The sequence below is a fragment of the Lolium rigidum genome, chromosome 7 (genome assembly GCF_022539505.1).
Source record: "Lolium rigidum isolate FL_2022 chromosome 7, APGP_CSIRO_Lrig_0.1, whole genome shotgun sequence".
NCBI classification, from domain to species: domain Eukaryota; kingdom Viridiplantae; phylum Streptophyta; class Magnoliopsida; order Poales; family Poaceae; genus Lolium; species Lolium rigidum.
Window position 1 is genome coordinate 21,069,390 of NC_061514.1, and position 12,163 is coordinate 21,081,552.

At 44.0% G+C, this 12,163-nt stretch overlaps 1 protein-coding gene across 1 annotated transcript; it reads right to left on the minus strand.

Moving 5' to 3' along the window:
- Positions 1-234: 234 nt before the first annotated feature.
- LOC124671001 lies at positions 235-1,742 on the minus strand. Its single transcript, XM_047207452.1, has 4 exons — positions 1,591-1,742; positions 1,332-1,419; positions 1,088-1,221; positions 235-243 (listed from the first exon to the last, which is right to left on the minus strand). Exons 1-4 carry the CDS (start codon positions 1,726-1,728, stop codon positions 235-237), a joined length of 369 nt encoding a protein of 122 aa, XP_047063408.1. The 5' UTR covers positions 1,729-1,742.
- Positions 1,743-12,163: the final 10,421 nt, after the last annotated feature.

Sequence of the window (12,163 nt, forward strand, 5' to 3'; positions counted from 1 at the left end):
ATGAGAAATACGGAACAGAGGAACTGGTACAATATGAACTTGTATTGCGTGACAAAGAACTCAATATTTATTCTTGGAACCACCATCAGTTTACAAGAAAACTGTCTAAAGAGTTGAAAATTTACAATCTTGCATCAACATGTGATATTCTACCAAGTCCTATATATATTCCTCCTAATATTTTTTTCTAGTATGTTCAGATCTGATGTCCGAATATAGCAAGCCTCGCCTGATCTATGGGATCTGCAAAAACAAAATTCATTTTCAGTATCACATTGGCAAATGGTAGTGTGAAACATAATAGTGAAATTTACTTTGTATGGAGTAGTTGCTTAACAATGTTTAAATGGGGTATACACTCGTTGGTGGCATGCAAGACATCTTTGCTATCTTGCCCGGTTGAAATAGCTCATCAGATCTACAGATCGATGTGGTTACCACATAGATTAATATATGCAAAAAAGGAATCTGAATAAACAATAGCCAAAATGTGAAAAAGAAAAATCTATCAACCATAAGAATAAACCCTTTAGTTAACTAAATTTCCCATCTAACAACAAATCAAAATTCTAAATTAACTAATAGATATAATGCTCAATCACAACATCACAAAGCTAAGATTTAATCCAAGAGGCAGAAGTATAATTTCTTGAGTGATCTTTTCAAATATAGGAATACAAGAATGTAACATGCTTTCTTAATCAACTAGATAAGTTTAAGTACTCCCTCCGATTCATATTAATTGACTTCAATATGGATGTATCTAGAACTAAAATGTGTCTACATACATCCATATTAGAGTCAATTAATATGAACCGGAGGAGTAATAAACTTCCTAGTTTACTTGATAAGAGATTAACATACATATAAATCATTTTCACTACGCCCTCCGGCCTTTAAATATTTTTCATAGATTTAGGCAAAATGCAGAGTAAAATATACCTAGGTTTATTGAACTTGCGACAAGTATTTGGAGCCAAAGCAGCCGAGGAAGTAATAAGAATCAAGATTTCTAACGCAACAGTAACTATAACCAAGATTTGTTTTTCTAATCATGGGAAACAAGAATAATTGCCTGGTGTGTTACGAATGCTACTGATTCATGGACCACTAGAATTTGGATAGCACTGCACGTGTTCATGATTCTTGTCCGTTCTCTCGTCAATTCCTCACCTCCTCTTCCTGCGTTCTCTGTCTCGGCTCTGCGCTGTGAATGTACCTCTGCCACACAACCAAACTATATGATTAAGAATCCTGCATTTTTACTAAAATAAATACTGAACATCAAAGGAGGCCTGTCAGGTAAAAAAGAGAAACTGCATAATTCAAACCTCTGTCATGCCCTGTCTGTCCAACTCGCCGCCGTGTCTCTTCCAGGGCATAACCTCCACTATCATGAGCAACGAACCAAAATACGCTCTGTAATTTCAACAGGAGTTAAACACATAATCAGTACACACAAATTTGAGCGAAAATGAATGAATCAAGAAGGCAGACTACAGTTAGACACTCACAAAATTAGTATCCAAAAATAAATAGGGCAGGCTAATTGGGGATAATCATCAAATACTAGGAAAGATACACACTGACAAAATTAATCATCCATAGGAGGGAGAGCGGAGTCTCATAGATGGGTGGTGGCTTTGATAACTGCATGGCGGCTCTCCTAAAAGTTGTTGCATGCCGAAACCATTCTGTGCCCTGCCAGCGCCGGAATATGAAAGCCATGGTTATGAAGTTTGAGAGGAGGAACATAGAAAGGGAATTTCAGATCGGAGCTATACCAATCCACCTCTGCTGCAGTGGGATCTCGTGGTCCACGAACAAGCCCTTCGATATGTACTCGCTCATCTTCCTAGAAACAGGAGGTATCACGCCATGAGCCTGTGAGGTGCTTCACCGGCCAGAGAGGCCATGCTCGCGGACGGCATAGCGGCGCCTGAGGAAATAGGAGGAGGCGGCTAGGTTTGGCGAGGCGACGCGTAACTGGCGTAAGTGCGTTTGAGGGCGCTGGTGGGATTAAAAGAATATATACATGTGTTAGTGGGCTAGGCCCATAATTGTAATGTATCGGTTGATAATGTATACTGTATTATTGGATAACAAATATAGGCTGCAACACATACATGCGTATCTACAATAAAAAAATCAATGCCTAATTAGTTCGTTGCTAAGTATGTGTTGTTGTAGGAGGGGTTTTCTTGTAGTGAATGTGAGACCTCACAGTCTTGATATTCCGCTCCCTATGGAGAAACTTGACATAGCTTCCATGATTAAGCATGAATTTCTTTCTAATTCGTCTAATTTTGGGAACCTGTCTTATAGAATAACATTTTACAAGAAATCTTGGACAAGGACTAAGAAAGTTGAAAAATTAGTAGGATTGCCTGCACCTTCTCTGTTTAACTTTGATTCCAGGGAGGATTGGTCAGTCACGGAAAGTGCGGTTAACGCATACATCGAGGAGGAAGCCATCGTGCACGAGACAACACGAGATGAGGTCGAGGAACACCTCGACTCGTCATCCGATGCAGCAAGCTCTTCGCATCCACAAGCTGGGTATGAGGAACCCCCACGCTTTTCTTCTGCATCGGTACCTTATTATGACTACTCCACATATGATCCACCGGCGTGGAACCCAGGCCCTCGATGGGGTTGAACTCCACTTAGGCCAAAAGCCTAAGTTTGGGGGGAGGTATACCGGCATCACTCATTCTTTGCATATTATGATTGCTGGATACTTGTATATACTTGTTTAGTATCTTTGAGTGGTTTTCTAATGAGAGGAAGATGATATTTGGGGAAGTGCTGCCTGAAAACAGATTCTGGGCTGTTACCGTAAAAATTCGTGCGCACAGCCAGAACGTTATTTTGAGTTGAAAATTTTTGTGCATGTTCCCCAGGTTGTTATCTGACTTTCATTAGTTGAACACTTTTTGAACTGAGCAACGTAAGATTTTTGTAAAAATCGATTTCTGTACTGCTGTCAGGTTTTGGCAGATTTCTGCCATCTCGCTTTTCTGTGTTTCTTTTAGTTTGCTATTTCTTGTTTTCACTTTGTTTCTTTCCTAAAACACAAAAAGACCAAAAACATTTCTGTTATTTCTCTTCACCATTTGTTTATCTTGGTTTCTTGCATTTGTTTCGCTTTATTTGCTATGGCTAGTTTGCTATAAGAAAACCCAAAAAGATTTTGCTTTGTTTGCTTGTTTCCTTTTGTTCTTGTTCTCAAATTCGAAAACACCAAAAATATTTGCTGTTCTTCTTTGGTTTGTAAAGTTCATTATGAGTTCAATGGTCTTCGGTGGCTGGAGCGTGGTTTTCATTTCATATTATCCAAGCTACACAAGTGAAAAGGCAATAATGACGATCTACGACAATCTGATTGTGGCGAGAGGCTGGTATGAACTCTATTTGTTTTCATTTTTGTACATATACTCATCCATGTGAGCATGCTTAGTTGGTTCATGTGAGGTATATGTTATTTAAGAAAGTCTAGTAGTTCATGATCTCTCATGATTAGCTCCAATCTATTAATATGAGTAGCATGTCATGGATGTTTGCTTGCATTGTTTTATTCATAAGTAAGTATGGCATTGTGGTATCCTCCTCTGAATAATTCATTTATATCGACTTGGCACATGCTCACGCATGCATATGACTGAACAAAAGTCCATTAAGCCTCAATGATTTACATTGCTTCAGAGTTCTTGTATCATTTTTGTGCCTCAGTTAATTTATTTTGCCGCAAGCATGATTATGACGATTCTTCGCTCTCTTGATTTGTCGCTCCCTAGTCTTTTGCTAGCCTTCACTTGTACTGAGCGGGAACGCTGCTCGTGCCTCCAAACACATGAAACCCAAGTTATTCCAAAGTGTCCACCATAAATACCTATGCATGGCATTTCAAACCATTCCAAGTAAATTCCCATGCGCTACCTTTAAAATCTTCAAAATGCTTCTTAATTTGTGTTAATGTTTCATAGCTCATGAGGAAGTATGTGGTGTTTAGCTTTCAACCTTGTCATTTACTTTTGACGGACTCTCATATGGAATAGTGGCACATCCGCTTATCCAATAATTTTGCAAAAAGAGCTGGCAATGGGATTCCCAGTCCCGAATTAATTAACTTAAATAGACACTCCTCCATGGTTTGTGATTGCTAGACGGCACCCGAAGGATTCGGTTAGCCATGGCTTGTGTAAGCAAAGGTTGGGGGGAGTGTCATCATCATAATAAAACTAAATTAAAGAGGCACTCCTTCATGGTACGTGATTGTTGGCAGGCACCCGAGGATTCGGTTAGCCATGGTTTGTGTAAGAAAGGTTGGAAGGAGTGCCACATAAACATGCAAATAATTCATGGGAGCCGCTCTTGAAAGTCCGGTTGGCGAGGTAGTTGGTGTACCCATTACCATTCGTTGACAACAACAAACACCTCTCAAAATAATTTTACTCTGCTTTACAAATGAAAAGCTCTAGCGCATGTTAATCCCTGCTTCCCTCTGCGAAGGGTCAATCTTTTACTTTTAGGTTGTGTCTCCATTATTTCTTTGAGCACTTTCTTGAGAGCACAACTGTCATTCTTAGTATAATATGCTTGTCTCAAAATATGATTGATTGTGGTATAACTTTGATGCTTTTATCTTTGACAATCACTACTTCTAGTCTTTCTATGAACTCCGGAGGTGCCCAGGCATTTATGTTTTGCCGATCAAATACGAGCAAGCGAGATACCACTTTATCATACTCTCTTATGAACATTGCAATCCTGCTTATATATATGATTCATGATGCTTATTATTAATTGTTGGTACCTCTTCATGATTGACATAGGCTGTTAGATGATCTTATTTGCATGTACCTTATTATAAATCTGCTCAAGTATTAGCCATATCATGAGAATATATACATCATATGAGCAAATGTGTTCGTGAAAGTTCTTTTATCGCTCCGTTGTTAACTGAATTGCTTGAGGACAAGCAATAAGCTAAGCTTGGGGGGAGTTGATACGTCCAAAACGTATCTACTTTCCCGAACACTTTTGCTATTGTTTTGCCTCTAATTTGTGTATTTTGGATGCAACTAACACGGACTAACGCTGTTTTCAGCGGAACTGTTCCGGTGTCTCGTTTTTGTGCAGAAATCCAACTTTCAGGGAAAAACCTCGGGATTTTGACGAAAGGGCCTATTTTCCCAGAATGCGACGGAGCCGGAAGGACAATTGAAGTGGAGGCCCGAGGGCCCCACACCACATGGCGGCGCGGCCCGGGGGGGCCCGCGCGGCCATGTGGTGTGGCCCCTCGGCTGGCCTCCGACGCCCCCTTCGGACTACTTATTCGCCTCGACCTAAAAACGCACGGGGAGAAGTCGAAGTCGCCGAAACCCTCCGGAACGCCGCCACATCGCGAAACTCCGTCGCGGGAGCCGAAGTCTCCGTTCGGCACTCTGCCGGGACGGGGAATTGGAGGAGATCATCACCGCCATCACCGCCAACGCCTCTCCATCAACCGAGCAATGTTTCCCCATCCATGTGTGAGTAATTCCCCCGCTGTAGGCCGAAGGGGATGGTAGGGATTGGATGAGATTGGTCATGTAATAGCATAAGATTGTTAGGGCATAGTGCCTAGTGTCCGTAGATGGTACTTTTATGATATTGTTGCAACTTGTTATGCTTAATGCTTGTCACTAGGGCCGAGTGCCATGATCTCAGATCTGAACATGTTATTATTTCATCATGATATTCGTTGTTTATGATCTTACACGCAAGTTGTATACACATGTCGCTGTCCGGAACCAATGGCCCCGAAGTGACGAAATCGGGACAACCGGAGGGAATGGTAGCGATGTGAGGATCACATGTGTTCACGGAGTGTTAATGCTTTGCTCCGGTACTCTATTAAAAGGAGTACCTTAATATCCGAGTAGTTTCCCTTGAGGCCCGGCTGCCACCGGCTGGTAGGACAAAAGATGTTGTGCAAGTTTCTCATTGCGAGCACGTACGACTATAATTGGAACACATGCCTATTGATTGATTAGTACTTGGACACCGTTTTATTATTATCTCGCAAATGCCCTGCTATGATTGTTACATGAGTTTCTCTCATCCATGCAACGCCCGTCATCCGTCCCCGTGCCTACGAGTATTTTAATCCTGCTGTTTACTATAATCACTACTCTTTGTCTTTGTTACTCTGTTCTTTGTTATTTCACTATCGCTACTACTATAAAGCTGTTACTACTGATAAACCCTTGCGAGCAAGTCTGTTTCCGAGTGCAGCTGAATTGACAACTCCGTTGTTAAGGCTTTCAAGTATTCTTTGTCTCCCCTCGTGTCGAATCAATAAATTGGGTAATACTTCCCTCGAAGACATGTTGCGATCCCCTATACTTGTGGGTCATCAACGCCGGAATCTGCGAGCCACCCTGGCCCGAGCCCGCAAAAATGTTGTCAACGAGAGGTGTATTTTGCTCGCAAAATCGGGGCCCGAATGGGGTTGTCATCTTGAAACAGCTTCCACACCCACTTGAGCATAAGGGCGATGTTCATATTCTTGGAGTTAATAATCCCTAAGCCTCCGCAGTGCTTTTGGTCGACAGACCGCCGGCCAGTTGACCAAGTGATATTTTCTTTTGGGCCCCGCGCCCTCCCAGTAGAATTTGGCTCTGTGGGTGTCAAACTTGGCGTGGACGCCATCCTGAAGCAGGAACATGCCCATAGCAAACATGGGAAGGCTAGCCAGGCAGGAATTTGAAAGGATAAGCCGTCCCCCTGACGAGATGAATTTACCCCACCATGGTTCCACTCTACCAGCAAGCTTTTGCAGCAGAAACATCCATTGTTCTCTGGTGAGCTTACGATCAGAAATAGGCAGACCGAGATAGGTGAAAGGGAAAGTGCCTAGCTTGCAATTCAAGGCATCGGCCACCCTCTGCTTTCTAGAGTTGCTCGCACCCATCACGATGACTTCAGACTTGTGGTAATTAATTTTCAGCCCAGACATGTCTTCGAAACACATGAGGAGGAACTTGAGGTTTGCGATTTGCTCGTCATTGTCTTGGATCATAATCAGAGTGTCATCGGCATACTGTAAGTGTGAAATCCCCCCGGGATAAGATGCGGAATGACCCCAACCAGGTGGCCCGCAGCACACGCTCTGGTGAGGATTAAGGAGAGCGCTTCAGCCATGAAATTGAACAGCAGCGGCGAGAGAGGGTGCCCTTGACGCACTCCCCGCTTATTTCTGAAGAAGGGCCCAATCTTCTCGTTGATGGAGATCGCGGTTTGGCCACCAGTGACTAGTTGACTAAGGGGGTGGACCACCCATGGGTCAAAACCTTTACACCTTAGGACCTCAAAGAGTAAATCCCAGTTGACCCTGTCGTAGGCTTTCTCGAAGTCGAGCTTGAGCAGGATTCCACTAAGCTTCTTGGTTTTTAATTCATGGACTATCTCATGGAGAGCCAGGATGCCACCAAGGATGAACCTACCCTTGATGAACGCGGTCTGGTTTGGGCTGATGATCCTGTTGGCGATGGGGTCCAGCTTCGAGGCAAAGGCTTTGGAAATGATCTTAAAGATAACATTGATCAGCGCAATGGGCCTGAACTGGGTGATCTTATCCGCGCGGGGATCTTTGGGATGACCGAGAGAACCCCAAAGTTGAGTCTTGCCACGTCAATCCTCCCTAGGATGAAGTCGTTCAGAATATGGAGCACCCCGTGTTTGACAATGGGCCAGAACTTCTTGAAGAAATGAACCGGAAATCCATCCGGCCCCGGTGCCGTGTCAGATTTCATGTCCATCACAATTTCCTCCAACTCCTTCTCCGTCAAAGTGCGCATAAGCAAGCTGTTTTCCTTGTCAGAGACCCTCTCGCTGCTCGCTCCAAGAGTTGGGGTGCAGCCCACACACCCGCCGGGCCTCCGAGCCGAGAAGATCCCGGTAAAAATCGTAAATGTGTTTTTGAATGAGGTGCTTGTCTGAGATCTCTCCATGAGGCGTAATCAGGGAATGGATGAAACATTTCCGGCGGCGCCCATTAGCCACCGCGTGAAAGTAAGTCGTGTTGGCATCCCCTTGAAGGGACCATCTGACCCTGCCTCTTTGCCGCCAATATTCTTCCTCCCTACGAAAAACCGCCAGCAGTTGCACCTCCAAGTGGTAGCGAAAAGCCCATTCCTCTTCCGAGATTCCCGCCGCATCTGCTTTTTCATCAAGAGTCTTGATTCTCTCGACGAGCAGCTGTTTGTGATCTCTGTTCTCCCGACCTTTATTCGCGTTCCAACCCTTGAGCTTTTGCCTGAGCCCCGTGCTCATAAATTTCCACCAATCGACAATGTCCCTCCCTTGCACCCTAGACAGGAGGTTGTCCCAACAGTCTTGCACCAGCTCTTGGAAGCCCTCAACTTCCAACCAACCCGATTCAAAGAAGAATCTATTGCTCTTTGGCGGCACCCCTTCGCCCGAGTCAAAGATGAGAGGAGTGTGATCAGAGCCAAGACTCGTTTCAGCAGTAAGCGTGCAGAGGGGGAAATGCGGTTCCAGCGTTGGAGAGAAGAACACCCTGTCCAAGACGCATCTGACCGGATTCAATTGTTTGTTCGTCCAGGTGAAGCGCGCCCCTGTGCGCGGGATTTCTCGCAGTCCCCAGTCCGCGATATGGTTATTCAAAAGTTCCAGTCTTGGCCAGTTAATCCTGTCATTGTTCTTGTCCTGTTCAGTTCTGAGGAGATTGAAGTCCCCACCCATGATAATGGGCAAAGTGGTGTTCTCTACTTTTATAGAGAGCTAATGGAGGAAAGAAGCCGAGAGCGCGTGGTCAGCCGGGCCATAGGTTCCGAAGATCCCGAGCGTGAGCCTAGCTGTTACGAGGATGACGTCCACGGAGACGAAGTGACTACCGATGTCAATCGCTCTGATCTCAAACATGCTTTCCCTAAATCCCATGAGCAAACCGCCTGATCTCCCCGATGCGGAGCAACCGGCACCAAACAAAGGGCTCACCCACTTCAAGGCTTCTGAGCTCTTGATCCGTAAAGTCTTGTTTTATAGTTTCTTGGAGCCAGACGATGTCAATCCGGTGTTTGCGGAGGTAATCTTTGAGCATGGTCCGGCGCCCCCTAACGCCGAAACCACGGATGTTCCAGAACATGGCTCTCATTGGATAACCACCTTACGACCCCGTGCTTGGCGGGTTAGGACACGTTTCCCCAGGGTAGGTTGCTTCTTCTGGATCTTCCTTGATTTGACTTGTCGCACCTGCTTCACTGGTGAACTTTCTCCAACAGGCCCCTGATACGCGTACAGCACGCGTCCGTTGGGAACCCCAAGTGGAAGGTGTGATGCGTACAGCAGCAAGTTTCCCTCAGTAAGAAACCAAGGTTTATCGAACCAGTAGGAGTCAAGAAGCACGTTGAAGGTTGATGGCGGCAGAGTGTAGTGCGGCGCAACACCAGGGATTCCGGCGCCAACGTGGAACCTGCACAACACAACCAAAGTACTTTGCCCCAACGAAACAGTGAGGTTGTCAATCTCACCGGCTTGCTGTAACAAAGGATTAGATGTATAGTGTGGATGATGATTGTTTGCGAGAAAACGAGTAGAACAAGTATTGCGATAGATTGTATTCGATGTAAAGAATGGACCGGGGTCCACGAGTTCACTAGAGGTGTCTCTCCCATAAGATAAATAGCATGTTGGGTGAACAAATTACAGTCGGGCAATTGACAAATAAAGAAAGCATGACAATGCACATACATGATATGATGAATATTGTGAGATTTAATTGGGCATTACGACAAAGTACATAGACCGCTATCCAGCATGCATCTATGCCTAAAAAGTCCACTTTCAGGTTATCATCCGAACCCCTTCCAGTATTAAGTTGCAAACAACAGACAATTGCATTAAGTATGGTGCGTAATGTAATCAATAACTACATCCTCGGACATAGCGTCAATGTTTTATTCCTAGTGGCAACAGCACATCCACAACCTTAGAACTTTCACGTCATCGTCCCAGCATTTAATGGAGGCATGAACCCACTATCGAGCATAAATACTCCCTCTTGGAGTTAAGAGTAAAAACTTGGCCGAGCCTCTACTAATAACGGAGAGCATGCAAGATCATAAACAATACATAGGTAATAGATTGATAATCAACATAACATAGTATTCTCTATCCATCGGATCCCGACAAACACAACATATAGAATTACAGATAGATGATCTTGATCATGTTAGGCAGCTCACAAGATCCGACAATGAAGCACATGAGGAGAAGACAACCATCTAGCTACTGCTATGGACCCATAGTCCAGGGGTGAACTACTCACTCATCACTCCGGAGGCGACCATGGCGGTGAAGAGTCCTCCGGAAGATGAATCCCCTCTCCGGCAGGGTGCCGGAGGCGATCTCCTGAATCCCCCGAGATGGGATTGGCGGCGGCGGCGTCTCGGTAAGGTTTTCCGTATCGTGGCTCTCGGTACTGGGGGTTTCGCGACGAAGGCTATTTGTAGGCGGAAGGGCAGGTAAAGGGGCGACGCGAGGGGCCCACACGACAGGGCCGCGCGGCCAGGGCCCAGGCCGCGCCGCCCTAGCGTGTCGCCCCCTCGTCGCCCCACTTCGTTACATCTTCGGTCTTCTGGAAGCTTCGTGGCAAAATAGGCCCCTGGGCGTTGATTTGGTCCAATTCCGAGAATATTTCCTTACTAGGATTTCTGAAACCAAAAACAGCAGAAAACAGCAACTGGCTCTTCGGCATCTTGTTAATAGGTTAGTACCGGAAAATGCATAAATACGACATATAATGTGTATAAAACATGTAGATATCATCAATAATGTGGAATGGAACATAAGAAATTATCGATACGTCGGAGACATATCAGCATCCCCAAGCTTAGTTCTGCTCGTCCCGGCAGTGTAAACGATAACAAAGATAATTTCGGAGTGACATGCCATCATAACCTTGATCATACTATTGTAAACATATGTAATGAATGCAGCGATCAAAACAATGGTAATGACATGAGTAAACAAATGAATCATAAAGCAAAGACTTTTCATGAATAGCACTTCAAGACAAGCATCAATAAGTCTTGCACAAGAGTTAACTCATAAAGCAATAAATCAAAGTAAAGGTATTGAAGCAACACAAAGGAAGATTAAGTTTCAGCTGTTGCTTTCAACTTGTAACATGTGTATCTCATGGATAATTTTCAACATAGAGTAATATAACAAGTGCAATATGCAAGTATGTAGGAATCAATGCACAGTTCACACAAGTTTTTGCTTCTTGAGGTGGAGAGAGATAGGTGAACTGACTCAACATAAAAGTAAAAGAAAGGTCCTTCAAAGAGGAAAGCATCGATTGCTATATTTGTGCTAGAGCTTTTATTTTGAAAACATGAAACAATTTTGTCAACGGTAGTAATAAAGCATATGTATCATGTAAATTATATCTTACAAGTTGCAAGCCTCATGCATAGTATACTAATAGTGCCCGCACCTTGTCCTAATTAGCTTGGACTACGGGATCATCGCAATACACATGTTTTAACCAAGTGTCACAAAGGGGTACCTCTATGCCGCCTCTACAAAGGTCTAAGGAGAAAGCTCGCATTTTGGATTTCTCGCTTTTGATTATTCTCAACTTAGGCATAAGCATGTAGCAACAGTTAGTATTCTCATATGAGATTGAGGATATATGTCCAAAACTCGAAACTTCCACCATGATTCATGACTTTAGTTAGCGGCCCAATGTTCTTCTCTAACAATATGCATGCTCTAACCATTAAAGTGGTAGATCTCCCTTACTTCAGACAAGACGGACATGCATAGCAACTCACATGATATTCAACAAAGAGTAGTTGATGGCGTCCCCAGGAACATGGTTATCGCACAACAAGCAACTTAATAAGAGATAAAGTGCATAAGTACATATTCAATACCACAATAGTTTTTAAGCTATTTGTCCCATGAGCTATATATTGCAAAGGTAAAGAATGGAAATTTAAAGGTAGCACTCAAGCAATTTACTTTTTAATGGCGGAGAAATACCATGTAGTAGGTAGGTATGGTGGACACAAATGGCATAGTGGTTGGCTCAAGGATTTTGGATGCATGAGAAGTATTCCCTCTCGATACAAGGTTTAGGCTAGCA